Source organism: Canis lupus, chromosome 21 (assembly GCF_011100685.1).
Source record: "Canis lupus familiaris isolate Mischka breed German Shepherd chromosome 21, alternate assembly UU_Cfam_GSD_1.0, whole genome shotgun sequence".
In the NCBI taxonomy this organism is placed as follows: domain Eukaryota; kingdom Metazoa; phylum Chordata; class Mammalia; order Carnivora; family Canidae; genus Canis; species Canis lupus.
Window position 1 is genome coordinate 14,880,151 of NC_049242.1, and position 20,357 is coordinate 14,900,507.

Genomic DNA, 20,357 nt, shown 5'->3' on the forward strand with positions numbered 1-20,357 from the left:
GGTTACCTCCCCAAATTATTGATGGGGTTAGGAAAACAGAAGTTTGGTAGTTTGCAGTTTACATAAATACTCTACCAGCATTGTGTTGTGTGTTCTCAATGAAACATTTTCAACCAAGCTGCCAATTCAGTCATCATACTCAGACTTCATCTCCTTATGGGAGAGGAGAAGGGGCTGATGATAGAAATAGGAGTCAGATTCACATTATTTGGGCAGGATCCCAGCTCTGATGCCTACTAGGTAGGTGACCCTGGGGAAGTCTCTTAGAATTCTCTGAGAATTCATTTTCTCATAAGTAAAATGGAGCATTGTAAGTAAGAAGGATTACAATGGAAGAAATAGATGATAATCCTTTGCAAACTGCAGTCAAGATACAGTTTGCGTTAAGTTTTGTTTTACAACTAATATTAAAGTTGGAAGACTGCAGAAAGCCTCTCTGGAAAATACAAGTAATTATAATCAACTCGCGAATTCAGATGAACCACACATTGAATTACCAACCCTGGGTGTTTCTTCTTGTTACATCAGATTATGAGTCACACTGAGAGCTGATGTCCAAGAAATCACACCTTTCACCTTCAAAATGAAAGAAACATAGCATGATTTTGTAAGAAGACATGTTGTTAATAACCCAATGTGATAAAAGTAACTGCTGGTGATAACAGTAATGAGGTATTAGGAAAAGTCTCACACAGCTCAGTTAAGCTTGAGTTGGTGTGTTACAATGGTATTTGGATATTTGCCCCTAATACATTGTCCCATTCACAGAACAAAGGCAAAGTAAGGCAAAGTAACATTTTATTAGCTGGGTTGGAGGAGGATATAGAATGTTCCCATTTTTTTCTTTCCCAGATAGATCGACAGCCTTGAAACATTGGGACTCAAAAGAGACAGCTTCAAAAGGAAAGGAGTGAGCAGTAAAGAGAGACAGAAAGATAGGAGGCCCAGGCCAAGGCTGAAGATGGAGACTGACTCCATGGCCAGGGGTCTGCTCTGTCCCTATACCTTGTCCTTATCCTCTTCCTCTCTCCCAGCTTCCTTAGGTCTTCTTGGAAGATTTAAAGATAACCTTTGCCAGAGGACGCTCTTACTATTACAGGCTTGTAGAAAGAAGATGATCAAAGAGGAAAGGGATCAAGAGAGAAGGAACTATTACCTCTTTGCCTTCAGGGAATCATCTGAATATAGGCAGACCCTTTGTCTTGATATTTTGGGGTTCTTTAGAAGGAAGCTTCATCTTTGGAAATTGTGATCCTTTGTCCCAGGATCTGACTAACCCAAATCAGTATTCCTTCTTTTTGGATATGAAAGGAAGAGAAGAGTGTCTTCCTTTAAAGGGCAATACAAATGATGTAGGTAGCAAATTTTTGTCCTCATTTCTGAAGAAACATTAGTGTTTCACAAATTATGAAACAAAATTAAGTTTCCTGAATGGGATGCATCAGAATTCTGTTTTATTGCTAAGTATGTTTTTTTTTTCCCCCTCCATCCTTGGCCTAGAAATTTTAGCATATACTCAGGTACTCTGGTCATTTGGAGGAGTACTTCCTCATCTATTCAGGTACATTGTCTCAGTCTTATTTGTGTCACCCTTCTGTAGCTTATAAACAGAGATAGTATGTTAGCAGGTAAAAACAAGTCACTAGCGTTGCTCAGTATTGAGGTTTGTTCAGTGTTCGTTATTGAGGTTGCTTTGGTGACCACCAGGAGAGTCTGCAACAAGGCCCCTTTAATGTATTTGTTATCTCTTTGGTCAACAATAGATATGCACTGTGTCAAAAAAAAAAAAAAAAAGATATGCACTGTGTCCTGTAAATTAAGTTGGAATATGAAGTTGTCAAGTATACCCTTTGCAAACACTAATGCTTTTTTTGGTTATTTCTTGTCTTTTCTCCTAGAAGTATCGATATCAAGATGAGGACGCTCCACATGATCATTCCTTACCTCGACTAACCCATGAAGTAAGAGGACCTGAGCTGGTGCATGTATCAGAAAAGAACCTGTCTCAAATAGAAAATGTCCATGGATACGTCTTGCAGTCTCACATCTCTCCTCTGAAGGTCAGTTAGATTGTTCTCAGAGCTGGCGGCAGTGGTTGGTCTACAATGCTAAGGGAAATGTTTGTTGACCTGATTAATGAGTCTCTTAAAATGCTACAGTGGCCCATGGTTGCCAAAGTGTCTTTCTGTGGTTTGAAGTCTTACTTGGAATTCTTGTCACAGGACAGTTGTTCTTGCAGTTGTTTGAATGTATGGGAACTCTCTAGTTGCTAAAAATGGGCTAAGGAAAGAACAAAAGATGAAAATTGAAAGGGAAAGTAAGTTAACCACATATTTAGAAAGCCCCGGAGTACATCAAGATTTTGCTCAAATGCTACCTCTCCATCTATATTCCTGGTCCCAGATAAAACAAAGGAAGTAAGTATAACATGTTAACAGCTAATGATTGCCCTACCATGTAGAGTACTCAAAAAGCTGTGTGAATTGGCTCATCAACACCTCAATTTTATATTATATTCCTTTCTATTTGGTGTCATACTTTGGTTTGTCTATGCTTTCTACCTTTTTTCTTTAATTTTTAAACAATTTCTTGATAAATAGTATTTTTACAAGAAAGGATAATTAAATGAGAGGATTTTCTGTGCTGTTTGGTTCCAAATTATTCTTTTTCTTTGCTGATGCAATGGGATTTTGTGCTTTGGATACAAGCTCATAAATGTTGATTAGAGTGAAAAAAAACCAAAAGTGGAACTAAAGTCAATGATATAACCAAAGTGAATTCAGATAAAAAACAAAACAAGACAAAATAAACAAAAAACCAGAGAGAAAAACCCTACTAAAATAACTCTATTGCTAAAGAAAATTCATTGTTTATTTTGTTAGCCAGAACATACACTTCATCAGCACTTCCATATAGCTGTGTCACAATTAAAAATAAAGCTATAAAGATGGCCCCAATGCTTTCTAGAATTTTGTTATACCCTCTAAGACATCAGAGAAAGGCTAAATTATTTTTTCATGTATTTCCAAAATTTGGCACATTTTAAATACCCTGGCATCCTAAAAATGTGTTATCAAATAAACTAGCTCCAGTTACCACCAATTAATTAAAATATAGGTTGATTGTCAAATCCTAGTAAATATGTTATAATATGTAAAAATATGCAAACATTATACCGCTGGAATTCATTGTTCAGTTCTTCCCAGAGTCTTTAAAAATTGTTGAATAACTGGTAGGAATGAATATACTTAGCCTGGAGAAGAAAAGATTAAGGGTTGGAGGATAGAAATATCCCTTCTTACACCTCAAGAGCTGTCATTTGGAAAATATTGGTGTCACCCAGAGGGCAGAAGCATAACTGGCAAATATATTTGAGACCATCATATAAAACCACAAACTCCTGTCAGTTAGAGCTACCCCAAACAGGTGTACACTATTTTATGAAACAATGGTCCTTGTCCCCAGAAATCTTCCACACCTGGCTGACAACCTGGCAGTGGTATGTGGAAGGGACTCCTTCAACAGGAAGGTGCATAAAATTGTCTCTGAGTTCCAGTCTAACTCTAGGAATCAATGATTCTGGTCTGTGGTCAGATGAATACTTTCCTTCTTTAAACAAGTGCTCATTTTTGCAAACAAATGCTCGTCCTTACTCTATGCACTCACCAGTGAGAAAGGACAAGTGTGGAAGCCTGGATATCACTAAATCTCAGCTTTTTCCTTTCTCTTTGAAGAAATCCTTGTAAGAACCTCCACAGAAACTCCCTTCCTTATTTTCTCCCTACTTATTTTTCTCCCTTTCCTAGCACATTCTAATTAGTCTAATTAGGCCACAAGCTGGGTAGGTTAATCCAGGCTTGTCTAGAGGTAGCTGGTTATAGTAAACAGACAAACAAACAAAGTGAACAAAACAATAAAAGCGTGATAGGATCGTCATTTGATATATTAAGAATATACATGGTATTATAATTGTCTAAGAATCTACAGTTAGGGTGATTACATCATGTGTTATACCACTTACTGTCTCATTTGGAAAATGTCTATTAGTGTTAAAGGAAAAGTTTGCTTTTTCCGAAGATCAGATCTCAAATATAAAGGAATCTCTTCCATGTCCTTTTATTCCTTGCCTTCCAGGAATCTTAGAATTAACTATCTCCAATTTCAGTGGTTTCCCTTAGCTTAGGTTTTCTGTTTCTGTTTCTCCCTTCTGTCTTATTTCTTACTCTCTTTTTGTAAAAACAATGTACTGGTTTTTATGGTTTTACTCTGGTGACATCTTTAACTGAAGACACCCCATGTCCGTTTTAAAAGTGGTCATCTATGAATAAGAAACCCCTGATAGTAAGGGAAGGGAGAAGAAATGTGTGGGAAATATCAGAAAGGGAGACAGAACATAAAGACTGCTAACTCTGGGAAATGAACTAGGTGTGGTGGAAGGGGAGGAGGGCGGGGGGTGGGGGTGACTGGGTGACGGGCACTGAGGGGGGCACTTGACGGGATGAGCACTGGGTGTTATTCTGTATGTTGGTAAAGTGAACACCAATAAAAAAATAAATTTATTATTAAAAAAAAGAAAGAAACCCCTGATAGGAAACATCAGGGTAGGAATATGTATCTCGTCCTTTTTGGAATCACCAGTGCATGTTGGGCACCCCAGCATCCCTCAAGGTATTGTGAAGAGGAGGGAAAAATGAATTCACTCCGGACTTCTGTACCTTGGCTGTGAAGTAGCACTTTGGGAACTAAGACTTTTTCCCCATGACACTTGAGAGGTGTTGTTTATGTTGAGCAAGATATGCTTTTAGATTGCCTTAATGAACAGACTGTGTACCTTTCTTATGGCACCGAGAATGATAGGGATAAGCAGGCACAGTTTTTACAGAAACCACACACACACACACACACACACACACACACACACACACACAGATGTGTAGAGTTTGCCAATTTCATGGTGTAATTATTCCCATCATGGCTGAGTTCAGGCTACCAACCTGAAGCTGCTGACTGCATTTGGAAAAAAAGAAGCAAATGACGCTTCACAAGCCAATATGAGGGGGCTCCAGCACAGGCAGGCTCAAGTGCATGCATTTTTGTAGCAGCAGGACACATTTCCCAATCAAGTTGTTAAGGGATTATTATATTATCAAAGTTCAAGTGTTTGGAAAACCTGCCATGGTTAAAATCTAATGTGTTATTTTTCTCGTAAAGGAAGCCTATTTGAGTCAGAGAAATGCTGAGAAGGTTAACATTCTCAATTAGACCTGGCATATTTTCAACCTCTTTGTTCTTTTGATCTGTCTGGTCCTCTTGGGTCAAGCACTAAAAGAGGGAAGAGTGAGGATGCAAACCCCACAGTTAGATAATGCCTGAATTGTGCTTCGGAGTCACGCGGCAATCCAGTATTAATTAGAAATTTACATATGGCATGCCTGAGCCCAGTGTGAGATTGCTAGATAACAGTTGAAATGCCTCACTGAGGAAGCTCTGAATCATTAGCCCAACAATCTGAGCGTTGCAGGTTTGACAATCGTTTTTTCCATTACTGCTTTTCACTGGAAGCCTCGGTTCTAAGATTCATCTGCTTTTGGTCCACACTTGCTGCCTGGGTTGATAGATGGGCTTGCTTAGCCTGTTTTCATTAGATTGCCTTGGCCATTGTGAAGTATGGGTTTGGAAGGAGCAATGCAATTTTGCAGTGAATTCAACAGAATTTGTTTTCTTTGCCTCGAGATGGGGATGCTTTCTCTTCAGATGCTACCTAGAATCTTCCACAAAAGAAACTGGCTTATAATAAAGCATGAGAATTTTCTTTTCAGTTTAAGTCAATTCCATAATATTAATTGGGTCTCTACTATGCACATCATAATAGATCATAGTGAAACAAAGGGCAGTAAAACATGATTTTTAAACCTACTTATCACTTTCTTAAAAGACCTGAGTTCTAATTATCTATTACTTATTCTCACTCTCCAACAGGAGTTCACATTCCTGAAGCTTAGCTACTGTGAGACCCCAGATATCTAGAGAGTACTCTTTACAGAGTATCTGTTGAGAGAGAGAGAAAGAGAGAGAGAGAGAGAGAGAGAGAGAGAGAGAGAGAAAAGGAGCAGAAGAGGGAAGGAGGAGGGAGGACAATCAGGCTTATTTTTAAGAACCTGGACTTTAGAATACCTCAATTTTAATTTCAATCCTGGTAGCTATGTGACCTCGATCAAGTTAACCTCTCTATCTTAGGTTCCTCATTAGTAAAATGAAAGTAACAATTATATTTATCTCATAGGATTTGTGTATTAATTAAATAAGGTAATATATGTAAACTGCTCAGAAAGAGCCTGACACAGAATAATCAACCACTCACCAAATGTTTTTGATCTTGTTATTATCTTTAGCCACCTATCATGACAAGTGCCTTAAAATCATTTCCTTCATTTACCTCATTTTACTTCTACACGATTATACATGATTTTGAAGTTAAATAGTTCCTTTCAATCAAAGAACTAGTAAACAGGAGTGCAAGTATTTATAACTCAGATCTCTCTGGATCCAAAGCTTATATTCTTTATCATTCCTGTGCTACATCACCTGTCTCTAAACTGTTCTATTTTTAAAGAGGTCTTAGATTCAAATTTTCATTTACTGGGTCCATGTATGTAAAAGGAGAAGGTCCTTTTTCCTTACGGCAATATTGGAATTTCATCATTAAAAACAACTATTAAGCAGATATATAAGGGAATGTGTAAGAAATTTAGTTTTCTAAGTGAGAGTCATCAAGAATGGTGATAAATGGAAACTTTATGAGGAAATAGAAGGAAAATAAGTTCTATCTTTTTTTTTTAAGTTCTATCTTTAAAATACCTCAATTTACCCAGTGGTAAACTCCCAAAGGAATATATTCTGCTTCTGTGGCAAAACAAGACAAAACAAGCACAAACTAGTATCTGGGAGCCTTTCCTTTTGAAAAATCCTTTGATATTATAAGAATGCGTACCATGGCAAGAGGGACACACTTTGTCTTGAGCAATTGAAGTATTTTCTTCATTAATATATAGTACTCAGGACACCTGAGTGGCTCAGCAGTTGAGCATCTGTCTTTGGCTCAGGGCGTGATCACGGAGTCCCGGGATCAAGTCCCACATCAGGCTTCCTGCATGGAGTCTGCTTATCCCTCTGCTTATGTCTCTCCCTCTCTCTCTCTCTCTCTCTCTGTTTCTCACGAATAAATAAATAAATAAAATCTTAAAAAACAAGATAGATATAGTACTCACAGTAGGTACATGTGTCATCGAAGATCCCAAGTAAGTCCAGCCAACTGTAACCAACATGTGGATTCTTCTCAGGACCTGACAAGATCTATTTCTATAATTTTTATTTGGTTATTTTAAAATATTCATTCTATATGTGCATAATTTTATAAACTATCTTACCATTTTCAGAAATAGGCAATGTAAAAGTTACACATTCAGCAACAAATCAATAAATGAATAAAGTTCTATTTCATTTTAACAAGATATTTGTTAAGCCAGAAATCCAACTGGTTCTACTTCTGCTTTTCCTCATAACCATTGGCTTTGTTTTAATAAATTTACTATCAATATTACCATCATTATATTAACACCCTCACAAACAGGGTTTGTGTTGTTTTTTTTCATTATGATGTCTTTAGTCCTTCAAAAAGACTTGCTGGATTAATTATTTGTAAGTGGCAATATGAACACTCATAAATAATTACCTTCTGTGAGGTTGGTGACATTGATATCAAAACAAACAGGAAATCCAGGTACAGACTTCTCATTTTGCCCTTTCTGTTGTCCTCTTTTCCCTGACTTAATCATCACAGATACAGAATTTCATCAACTTCACACCTGATATTTCCTCATATATTACATACCTGAAATGTCTTAAAACAAATGGCATCTTGCAACTAAAATTGGCATAATCTCCAAGGTACATTAAAAAATGGTGTATCTTACAGTTAAAACTATCTTAGATTCAATGACTACTTAGAAGGAAGATTAAAGCTGTTTTTCATAGATTAATGTGAATTTCTTTAATCAGATAAATATGATTTTCTATATTGTCATTCTCATTTAGACCAAAATAAACAGTTCTAGAAGTTCATTGAAAAGTCAGAATATAAGAACTTAGAATATACTTCTATACCCTTGGACAACTATGCATTTGTTAAATATATATGGGGAAAAGTGGAGAAACTGTAGGCAAGAAAGATAACAAAGTGTACTTTATTCTGTTATTTCCTTACCAAAGTTGCCAAAACCTGCTTATAGGAAAGTGTATTTTATCCAACAATATAATAAGTCCTTTTCTTCCATGAAGCCTTTCCTATTAATTCTTGTCTGACTCTACCTGGTCATGACATCTTATGGTACATACAGTTTCCATAGTTAGCTTTTTAAAAATATACATCTTGTTTTATTATTCTAAATAATTTTTGTATAACTATACTTTGCCTTTCCTCTAGACATTACATTTGTCTTGCTCTTAATAAATATGCAAGCTCCTGTAACTAGATCATATCTTGTTCTTGTTTTATTTTTCTTCTTTCTCCCTTATTGGCATCTATAATGAAATTAGGACAGTATTTCCCAAATGAAACTAGACCAGTATTTCCCAGTACTTCGTCAAGTGGTGTTAGTGGAATTTTGTTACTATTATAAAGAAAATAAAGACATGAATACTGAAAACATTTGAGATTTTTTTTTTAAAGATTTCATTCATCCATTCACGAGAGACGAAGAGAGAGAGGCAGAGATACAGGCAGAGGGAGAAGCAGGCTCCATGCAGGGAGCCTGATGTGGGACTCGATCCCGGGTTTCCAGGATCACGCCCTGGGCTGAAGGCAGTGCTAAACCACTGAGCCACCCGGGCTGCCCAACATTTGAGAATTTAAGTCCATTAACTTTTTGAAGGATTTCTCCAGTTTTTAATATGATAATATACACTATAAACCCCTGAGATGGAAATACGGTTATTATGCAGTATTTCCCAAACATATTTGGTCATGGAATCCTTTCTTCCAAATAAAACAATTTTTTGGTTGGACAGATACACTTTTGAAAAATCTATAACAGAGATATAGGCCAAGGCTAATATAACCAACAGGAAATATAATATAAAAATTCATTCTAGCCCTGAAATCAGACTCAACCAGATTCAAATACTGAGTCCTCTACTTACTAGCTATGTGAGCTTCCTCAATACTTAACCTTCCTTAGCCTCAGTTTTTATATTTGTAAAATAATGGCATCTATTTATATCCTCTATGACATTTAAGTGAGAAAAATCTATACAAAGACTTTAGATCAGAGCTTGACATATGAGAAGTACATTAAAAAATGATGGCTATCCTTATTGTTAGTGACATATTAATATTATTCCAATATTCTAAACTAGAAATTTTGGGATTCATTTTGGAATTTTCTTCATCTTAATCTTTTCTTTGTTTTCAAATATCTTAGTGTTCTCATTTTCCTCTTTGTATCCACAGCTACTATCCCAGCTCATGACTTCATTACTTCCAGGCAGAAAGTATTATGGTTGTTGTATAACATCATGGGCTTTGGAGCCAAAAAATATGCATTTGAATTCTGATTCTGCATTTTCTGGCTAGATAAACTTGGGAAAATCATCTGGCATTTCTGAGATGCAGTTAAATTTAAAATGAACAAATCTCTTACGTGTTTCGGTTGATTGATTCATTTATTCATTCTTTTGTACAATAGAATTTCTTTGAACTCCTACTGTATGCTGGGGCTCTATGTTATTCCCTGAGGATACAGAGAAGAACATTCATTCAAGTTGCTTACATGCCATAGTTAGATTAATAAACTTGGAAATGCATACATAAAATATGTCATATTATGTGCAATAAAGAAAGGATTAAACAACAGGCAATTTCCCAAGAGACAGAGAAGTGGTTTAATTTTTCTCTAAGGTTGGAGTGCTAGAGTTGGATGTGGTCAGAGAAAGCATAATAGAGGAGGTCATTTTTGACTTGAAGAAAGTAAGAGCTGTAGGAGAGAGGTCATCATTGTCTTAGATTCCAGCAATTTTGTAGCAGTATTTAAGAATTCTAGAAATTGCAAATGGTTGAGAAGGAGAGAGAGGGAATGAAAGAATGATGGAAGAAGTACCAGGCCAAAATCATGCCATAAAGTGAGAGAGATGGGTAGGAACAAGTAAGGAAGGGTCCTATGTGGAAATTGGATTTTGCCTTGTAGGTAATGAGGAATGACTACAACAGTTTAAAAGAGGAGAGACCTGGTCAGTTTTGTAAATTAGAGCATTACTCATGTCATATAGAAGAGAAGAAGAAAAACAAGAAAACAGTGATATCACAGTCGAGGACGTCAGATAAAACACCAGAGGTGGAGAAGCTCTGGGATAAAGCAGAGGCATTGGGGGTGGGACCAGGGATAGACTAGAAAGCTTATTTAGGAAGAGCCATCATCAAAACTTTGAGACCTAATAAGTATAGAAAGCAGAGAAGAGAGATAAATAGAGATTAATTCACATTTTTTTAAATTAATCAACTGCACAGAGGAGGTATCATGAAATGAAATCAAGAATGCCAAAGGAAGAGTAGACTTTAGGGTAAGGTGAAAAAATTATGAGTTTGGGTTTTCATAATGAAGCTTGAGGTATTTTTGTTGTACCCAGGTTGAAGGATTTCATATGCAGTTTGAAACAGAGATCTGGGAATTGAGAGCAGTCTGATCTAGAAAGCGAGCTTTGCAGTCTTCAGTGTAGTTGAAGCAGTATTGCCAGGATTGCCCAGGGGAAGTGGGGAGATTGCTGATGACTGCATTACAGGAGACAGTACCACCATGCCAGGGTTTTTGGATAGAGAGGGGCCTCCTGAGTAGACTATGAGGCAGTGAGTGATTTACCACAATGTGTAGTTTGATATTTCTTAATTGAGTTATACATTTCTAGTAAAAGAGGATCATATTTTGTACATTTAAAAAATGTACCTTCTTTATAGTACTTAAAGTAGTGTTGGCCAAACACTAGATGTCTTTCAAATACTAGTTACTTGATAACTGTTTGAGAAAAGGGAGAGAAAGAAATACCTTATGAAATATATTTGAACCCAAGTCTTGGGGTCCTGACCATTAACTGAAAAAAAATGTGTTTTTTTCCTCTTTATTCACAGTGCTTTTAGTATTACTAATTAGAAAACTAAGCTAATTTTGCTATTTTAGAACATTCATAATTTTTAAAAATGTAAAGTTCGTTCATTTCTGTCTCTTGCCACTAGATGGTGGGAGTAGCTGAGCTGATGGTTCAGGAAGCATATGGTCTTCAGGGAAAAACCTAAGATTTGTGAGGCTAAATTGAGTCTTAGTTACTAAAAACATAAGAAGGTTTTGGCAGGGATTTGCATACTTGTGAATAATGCATTTTTGTTCCATGCCCAGACCTTGGTGAAAGGAAAAGGCTGAGTGAAATATGGTCTTGACAGACATATATACTGAATCCAGACACAAAAGCTCCTGGTCAAAATTCTATGCAAATGAAACATTTCTTCAGTTATCATAAATTGGAAAGGATACTGATAGCATGCCTCAAATAATCCTGGATATTCCAGCCAGAAGTTCAAGAAAGGGAAGAAGAAAGTGATAGGCATAGGACTACCACATTATCTTACAATTCAAAACTGCTATCTAGAACTAGCCCACCTTGGGTTAATAGGTTTTCATCATGACTTTGGAAAGATAAGTACGTGGAATGGCATCTAAATCTCCTATTTTGTTCATCTGTATACTAATTATAGCAACAGCAATAATAAATTTTCTCTAAGAAATATTATGTTATATATATTAAAGGTTATCTATATTAAAGCATATATATAAATATATATATTCTTTTTAAAAAGAATATTTGTAATAATCATAAATAAGTGTAATTAGTGATTACTTATAGCTGCAGATATTCCTTAGTTACATACCGAAGTTCTTCTCAAGACTAAGATTTCACTATTACCAAGACTTTCTGTAACAGTAAGAAATAACATATGTGCAGGTGGCTGGGAGGCTGAGCCAGTTAAGCATCTGACTCTTGATTTTGGCTAAGGCCATGATCTCAGGGTCTTGACCTGCTTGGGGCTCCATGCTGGATGCAGAAACTGCTTAAGATTCTTTCTCCTCCTCTGCCTCTCCCTACAGCTCACTCTCACTCTCCTCTCTCTCTCTCTGTCTCTTGAAAGAAAGAAAGAAAGAAAGAAAGAAAGAAAGAAAGAAAGAAAGAAAGAAAGAAAGAAAACATAAGCTCACAGAGGCCGTCCTCACATGAGCTTAATGATGTTTTCAATTCCTTTTTTATTAGCAAAGATATATAAAAATTATTCCACATCTCACATACATTCATAAATAAGTGTTGACATTGATTGGGCTATAGAATTTTAAACTCTTTCCCAACTGATTTGGAAAAGTAATAGCATGCAGTAGGAAGCAGATGGACTTTAGAATCAGACCTACTTGCATCCAAATTCTACCTACTTTACTTCTTAAGTGTGTTCTTTAGCAAATCTATTGACCTCTTCCCTACTATAATTACTAATATGGAACTCACAGCATTGCTGTAGGGATTGCTTGAGATAATACATGAATAGTCTTTAGCATAGAACTTGATGCCTACTAGGTGCTCAGTAAAAGGTAATTAGATTTTTTTAAAGTAGAAAATGAGTGTATATGAAAGAGCAAATCTTAATTTCAGATCAGCCAACTCTTTGAGCTCTCAGAAAAGATGGACTCTTGTTAAAATACTTACTATCCTTGAGACAATAGCTTTATACTACAGAATACTCTCATCTCAGCTAAGCAAGGTGTATTATCCAAAACTGTTGTCTTTTATATGAAAATGAATGTCAGTTTGGCTAGTTCAAATAAAGTGTAGCAAATAAGTTGGGCATGACCAGATGTTAGATGATTCAAACAAGACTGTACTAAAGCATAAAAAGGTATTTTCTTTGGTGGCTAGTTATGGAGCATGTTAGAACATTTGTATAACCTTTCAAGATGACTCTTGGAGAGAATCATTGACTTAGATATGCAATTCCTGGTCTCTTTATTTAAAGTTCTTAGTTAAAAGTTTTTATTCTATGTCTAGCAATGTATTTATAATCATACTTCAGTAATTATAAATATGGATCAAATCCCACTTCTGTAAACTCTAAGGATTCACTCCAGTACCATTTTGCAAGGTGTAATTTTGTTGTTGAAATCAGGTTAACCTGGAGTTCTCTTTAACAAGGAGATTTTGGTCATATCAACAGTCTTTACTTGCTCATTTATATTTGTTCAACAAAGATACACTGTTTTCCTTCGTGGGGAGGGGGTATGAGGTAGCTGCTAAGGTCTAAAGTCTAATTTCATTCATTTTTTTCTTTCTTTGTATTCATATCCATTTATCAACCTTTCTACCTAGAGGCTGTTTTAGGATAAAGAACAGTAGTAAAATGCAGTATTTGTTGAAATTCTATTATACAATGGCAATATTCTAAATGCTTTACGTGTATTGAGTTATTCCATTTAACCACCCTATAGGATAGGTTTTCTTATTATTTCCACTTTGTGAACAAAAGAAAATGGCCACAGAGAGATTAGAAAAAACTTTTCTAAGATCACAGTTAGTCCTTGATAGCTCTGGGGTATGTTGCAGCTAGTCTGACATCATACCTCTCACTCTCAGTCACTTTCCTATATTATTCACCAGTAAATGAGAAATGCATAGTTTTAAAACTGAAAGGGACAATCAAATCCAGCATTTTCAAGCTGCAACTGACTCATTATTAGATGTGAAATCAATTTACTTGGTAATTTTAGAATAGAATAACAACAAATAGAAAATATGAGCGTCTATTACAAGTAGAGACCTTTACTTCAGTTTAGCATGGATGCATTTGGGTATTTACTGCCTTAAAGTATAAAATATATTTCTTATTGTGATCAAGGTCAAGAAACTCAGGAAGCCACTGATCTGGTCCAACTTTTCCATATTGTAAAAGGAAAGATGAGGGAGAAAACCTTAGGCCTGAAGGACTTAAACGTTTCCCTAAAAACACATTGGTCAGAAATGTCAAAGCCTGAACTTGAACACTTTATATTTATTAGTCCTATTTTCTCCATCCAGCTTTTGTTGTGGCTGGCATTACTAACAATTAAGTTACTTAAACCAGAGTTTCTCAAACTTAGATATATATCAGAATCACGCAGAAGTCCAGCCCCATCCTACTTCACCAAACCTAGGGTTCGATATTTTTATTACCTCTCCAGGTGACTTTGTTACACACTAACTTTGAGGAACTACTGTCTTAAATCCCGTGATGCCACAGCATGTATTAAATGTTTGTCATGTGTCTTATCAGGCCTTTGCTAAACACCTTAAAGACAATAAAATAAGAGATAGATCCTCTGTTTACGAGGACCTTAAATTCTATGAGGAAAATCAAGATGTGCATTAATCATTTAGTAACCATAAACTATGTAACTAAGTGCTTTTTTTGAAGCCTTACTTAAAAAGGTTATTAAGTACAAATGGAATTCCAGAAGGCAATTTTTAAATTCTTGTATAGGCATATACAAAGGAAACCTCATAATGCTTGTTTAAGAGAGAATGTTTTATGAGAAAATATGGTAGAGAAAGTTGAATTGATTTTTGCCAACTCACAGAGGAATTGCCAATGTCAATTGAGCAGATTTAACTCCAAGGCAGCACTCTTAGGATGTATTCCCCTAGGCCAGCTGACTCACCAAAATCACAGTGACAGCAGATGATTTCTTCCTTCTTTATTGGCAGAACATTGAGTGTGTTAGAGTTCGTGGCCAATTTGGGGTCACAGGTAAGTTTATTTAAAATGCTTTCAAGAGGTTCTTATTGAAGTCCCTTTACATATAACACCAATAGAGGGTCCCTTTAAGGGCCATTAAGTCAGGGCATGCATAGAAGTCATGGATCACTTATAAAAGCTCAAAATTGTATTAAGTAAATTTCAGAGCTGGTTCTCTAGAGATTTTCTAGTTTTATCTTTTCATGTTGTATGTGAAGAAATTTAATAAGTTTTTTGTTAGTATATTCTCTCAAAGAACAGTAAGATATTTCTGTATTCAAAAAAAAGATATTTCTGTATTTCTGTATTCAGCTTTTAGTTATGAACTTTTAATTCATAAAAATTATAAATTATATAAAAATATATGATATATACTATAGTATATATAATACATACATAAAATTACATAATCTTTTAATTAATAAAATTATAAATTTAAATGTGATTACTAAAACATAATTATTAAAATTTATTTAAAATTAATTATAGGGCAGCCCAGATGGCTCAGCGGTTTAGTGCCGCCTTTGGCCCAGAGCATGATCCTAGAGAAGCGGGATGTAGTCCCATGTCAGGCTCCCTACATGGAGCCTGCTTCTCTCTCTGCCTGACAAATCAGGATTGTTGACATTAGACAAAAAGATCTCTCTCCTCCTAAATCTCCCTGGCTAAATTATGTGCCAGTTTGATCAAGTATGAATAATATCTTCCTCATCACTAGTTAACTGTGATATCATGTTGTGTATTTGCATAAACACTGATGAAATAGGTATATTAAAAAGAACCCCAAATTTAAAAGATCTACCTCTAAAATACAATCTACATAGTGGAGATACTTATCTTATTAAGTGCACCACCAGGCTGCAGGGCAGTGTGGGCTTGGGGTCAGAAGTATGCCATTTGGGAAATCATTTATCTCTGAGCTCCAATTTCCACATTTGTATACTGAAGACAATGATAAACCCATTTAGTGAAGTTTTTAAGTTTAAAGAGGTTGTTGTTTGTCAGCTTGAATTTTACTATCTGTGCTTGAAATACTCACCCCCCTGCCAGATTCCTATGGCTACCTTCACCTTCCCTTCCTATTTCTCTGAGAAATTCCCCTACCATTTCCCTCTCCTCATTCCCACTTTTAGGGATGGCTCATAGAGAAGGACAAAGCAACACATGATAAGGAAAAAGGAGCTTGAGGGTGCTCAGCATACAGTCAGTTCACAGAGTTGTCAGTATGTGGGAATTTCACAAAAGTCAATAGTTTTTGGCTACACTCATGGAATTGTCACACCAAGAACAAAGAGCTGATAATTCTGTACTTTCCAAAGTGTAGCCTTAGGATCCAAGAAGCGTATTTCGGGGAGAATGGTGGTAAATCAGAGTGCTTCCTAAGAGGGGAAAATATGCCAGTGAGGGAATTAAAATCACATCAGATGGAAAATTAAAGTCATGAGTGATGTTGTCCTTGGAGAATAGACTCAGCTCAGGGGACATGGTAGTCCTTGGCTTCATATTGTTTACAATTAGCCACTATTGGAAATAATTTCTATAGACACCGTGACCTCTAGGGTAGACAATGAGGGGACAGAAGTCATGCAATATTTGTTGTTATTACTCGCTTTTTATTTTAAAAATAGACCTGATGAAAGATAGGATGGGCTTGCTCATAAGGTAGTGAGCTTCCTATTACTGAAGATGTTCAAACAGAGGTTAGAAAATACTCAAATAAGATATTTGAGTAGAGATGAGTCAGGTATGAGATAGGATATTGGGCAACAATATTTTTAGTCATGAGCCTCTTTGACAAATTGATGAAAACTATGAGTCTTTTTCTGATTAAAAAGTCCAGCAATACATACCCACAAAAATGGTACATAAATTTTCAGGGAATATAAGCCTCACTTAGAGCCCATCTATGGACTCCCTAAGGACCATAGGCCCATACATAGGTAAGAATTTTTGGGTCAAATGAATTTTAAGCCCCCTTCCGTCTCTGAGAATCTGAGATTATCATTTCTCTGCCTCAGTTTTTGTGAAAGGCATGATTGTCATTCTCAAGAAGAAATATTTTGTGTCAGGAAAAAAACAAAAAGCAAAGAATAGGAGGCTCCCAATCCAGTGTGTTGGTGAGGCATGCCTCATTCCCTGGCAGCCCTCAGCAGCAGTGATCAACAGGTTTGCCCAAAGGAGAAGGATCGAGGGTGCATTTGCTTCAGGGGAGTGCTCTAAATGCAGAACTTCAGCTTCTGATCCCATCCTCTCAGTATTTTTGATGTGTGCTCCTAAGGCAATTTTCTGTGTTTATTAGTTAGTATCATAAGCTATGCAAGCCAAGAGCTATAATATCCTTCCTCTCTGAATTGGGGTTTTAACTGCCATAAGATTATTTTCTTTATGCTGAATGGAAGTTGCAGTCTAGCAAAGAACTGATTTCAAATTACCCCATCAACTTGCTAAAATGATGATCCATTTGCCATAGTATTCAGGCACAGAGGGTTTCCGATATGTGGCTAGATTGTTCATGGAAATGTCAGTCATCAAATGAGCAGTGGATATTTATTTTTTCATCAGGGTCACAGAAGTGCACTTGAATTGGATTCTTCCTCTTTGCTCTGTACCATTAAGATATTGACAGGTTCAGAGTTGCTGGGTTTGAAATTTTAAGAATAGCTAGCTCATAACATTTCACTTTCTGCTCCAGGGCAGGGTGAGTTGCTTATAAATCAGGCTGCAAATGTGATGAATTGGATGTCTCCAACTCAATTAGCTTAATGTGGGTAGGAGGATTTCCAGGTTTTGCAGCCTCTGTTTTACTAATCCTCTGAGCAGACTGTTACATAAAATGTGGCCGTGTGTTAATGCTGGAGTCTCAGAGAAACATGGTTGGTATTTTTCATTTCAACATCTAATGTCATCCTGTATTTCATAGCTTTGATTTGGATCCGAAGCCACTGAGTGATGGTTCTTAACATGATTTATATTGTTGCAAGACTTACCTTGTTATCTTTCTGCCTTCTGACCGAGTTAAGAAAGTAGCCTAATAGAATTGCTGCTGTCACTGGGTGATTTAATTGGGGGGAAAAATCTCAGCAATTTAAGGAAAACTGCAGAAGTTGAAGCTGTTCCTCTGTCAAATGAATGATCAGATGAGATGAGTCCCAGCAAAGCAGATGCTGACAGTTTCAAGAGCTTTCAACACACTCATCATACTTTGGTAGTGAATTTGTTGGAGGAACTGATTTTGGAGTTTGCTTTTTGTTTTCTTATGGAGAATCTACTGAGGCAGTGAGTACTGTCTATTTTAAAGACAATATCTTATATTTAAATGCATTTTATACTTAGAGACACTAGTTGACATCTCTAAATCGCCTCTGTGTTAGCTTTCATTAGCTGAGTGGTTATCCTGTATTTTCTTCTCCTTCCCCCTCTTCTCTTTTAGTCCCTCTGTTAATCCCAGTTCCATTCTTGCTCATAAACTGTTAAGGACAAGGACTCTGAAATGACACCTGAATGGTTCAGTCCAAGATCCTACCAACTCACTGTATGTGACCTTGGGCAAGTCACTGGTCCCTTTAAGCTTTGTTGTTGTTGTTGTTGTTGTTGATTATGATGTTGTTTTCATCTATAATATGAAAATATGAGTACTATATGGAATTGAAATGAAAATTTGGTGAGATTGGGCACTGTGCTGCTGTGTTCATGGTATATGTGCTGCCGAAGTGAGCACAGCCATGTTCATGGTAAATTGAGGTTTAGGTTACTTGTTAAACATTGTTTCAGTACCTGCTCTGGGCCAGGCACTGTGATAGGTACCACAGAGTGGAATGATGAATGGGACATAATACATCTATCTTGTATTCACATTAGATGTTTTATGGTTTACAGAGTGCTCTCTCATGTCTCCTTCCATTAGCACAACAGCCCTGTAAAATAGGTGGCCAATTATTATTACTTATACCTTTCAGAGAAAGAAATAGACCAAATGAGATTAGGCTATTTGCTTAAGATCACATCGTTAAATTCTTTTGCAATTTCATACTGCAAACATATCATGTATTCATTATGTTCTGCCTTGTGCAAACTCCTATAAATCTAAAGATACATGAGAAACAGTCCCTGTTCTAAAGGAGCTCAAAGTCAGCTGCAGAAGAGAAACAAACAAATAAGGCAAGCAAAGTGAAAGCTCAAAATAGAGTTGCTAGTAACATCCCCCCCATATTGTCTCAAACCTGATGTTTCGAAGGCACTGCAATAGTTGGATCTCCATTAACATGCAGTGTTCTCTATACTCCTAGAAGTTCCTGATAAATGTTGATATTGTTTGCTAAGAAATTCGAGGACAGACAGACTCTCCCATGCAGAAAGGCTGAAAAAGATTAGCACAACATAAAAAGTTATAATGGTCCTCCTACTAGGAGGTCACAGGCAGAGCTGTTTTTATGGTTTTACTAAGAAATGCCTATTGCCTTTGGAAATGCCACCTGGCCTGTTGCCCATGTGTAAGAAGGAACAGCAATAATCCTAAAGCCTTTTGATTACCTTGGCTGAGAAAAGAGCTTGCCTTTAGATTCAAAGGCAAAGACAAAGACCCCAAATCATCATTTTTTCTTTGTCAGGCTGAAGCAGAGTTTAACTAGGTAAAAACAGCTCTAGCTCTGGTCACAGGCTACTGTGCACGTTCTGGTCCCAGTTAAGTTGGTTGGAAACTGGCTTCAATTCATCCCAGAGTTTAGTTCAAGGGCATTCATAGCTTCCTCAGGTCTGAGGAACAGTACTAATCCTAACGCCTTTTGTTTGCCTTGGCTGAAAAAGTTGAGAAGTAGACTTATATAGGCCTTGGAGCATGCAGAACTAATTTTGAACCGTAGCTCTGTCATTTGCTCGCTGTGTGACCTTGAACATGTCACAAAACACTTTGAATCTCGATATGTTCATCTTACTTAATTGAAAGGCCTGCTGTGAGAATTAGTTTTCCCCAAATTTTACTTCACCATAAGAACCATGTGGAATCCTTTTATAAAAATCTGCATGCATGGGCCCATTTAAACCTACTGAATTAGAATCTCTAGTCAGGGGCCTGAGAAGTTGCATTCTTAACATACATCTCAGATGATTTTTATTATGAGGCAAGTTTTAAAAATGCTCAAGAAGAGGGACACCTGTGCGGCCCAGTGGTTGAGTGTCTGCCTTTGGCTCAGGTCATGATCCCAGGATCCTGGAATCGAGTCCCGCATCTGGCTCCCCACAGGGAGCCTGCTTCTCTCTCTGCCTCTCTCTGTGTCTCTCATGAATAAATAAATAAAATCTTAAAAAAAATACTGAAGAAGAGTGTATAAAAAAACCAGCATAGTTATCGAGCACTCTGGAGGGCACCATGAGTACTCCTCAGTGGTTACCTTATTGTTGAAGATTGTCGTTAATGGTAGCATTTATTTAAGCACTGGGCTGTTTAGGTCCCAACATTATTGATGATTACCAGACTACTTGGTACTTTAGTAGATGTCAATGTAAACTT

General features: G+C 36.6%; 1 protein-coding gene across 18 annotated transcripts in view; it reads left to right on the forward strand.

The window, feature by feature from the left end:
* Nucleotides 1-20,357, forward strand: part of DLG2 (discs large MAGUK scaffold protein 2) — a 1,987,603-nt gene that overhangs the window by 989,020 nt on the left and 978,226 nt on the right. For 15 of the 18 annotated variants that reach the window (XM_038568427.1, XM_038568453.1, XM_038568428.1 and 12 more), the window contains one exon: nucleotides 1,899-2,060. In XM_038568427.1, coding sequence (XP_038424355.1) covers nucleotides 1,899-2,060 — 162 coding nt within the window. The remainder of the gene's footprint in view (nucleotides 1-1,898; nucleotides 2,061-20,357) is intronic. The other 3 variants (XM_038568421.1, XM_038568435.1, XM_038568438.1) reach the window with 1 other exon arrangement.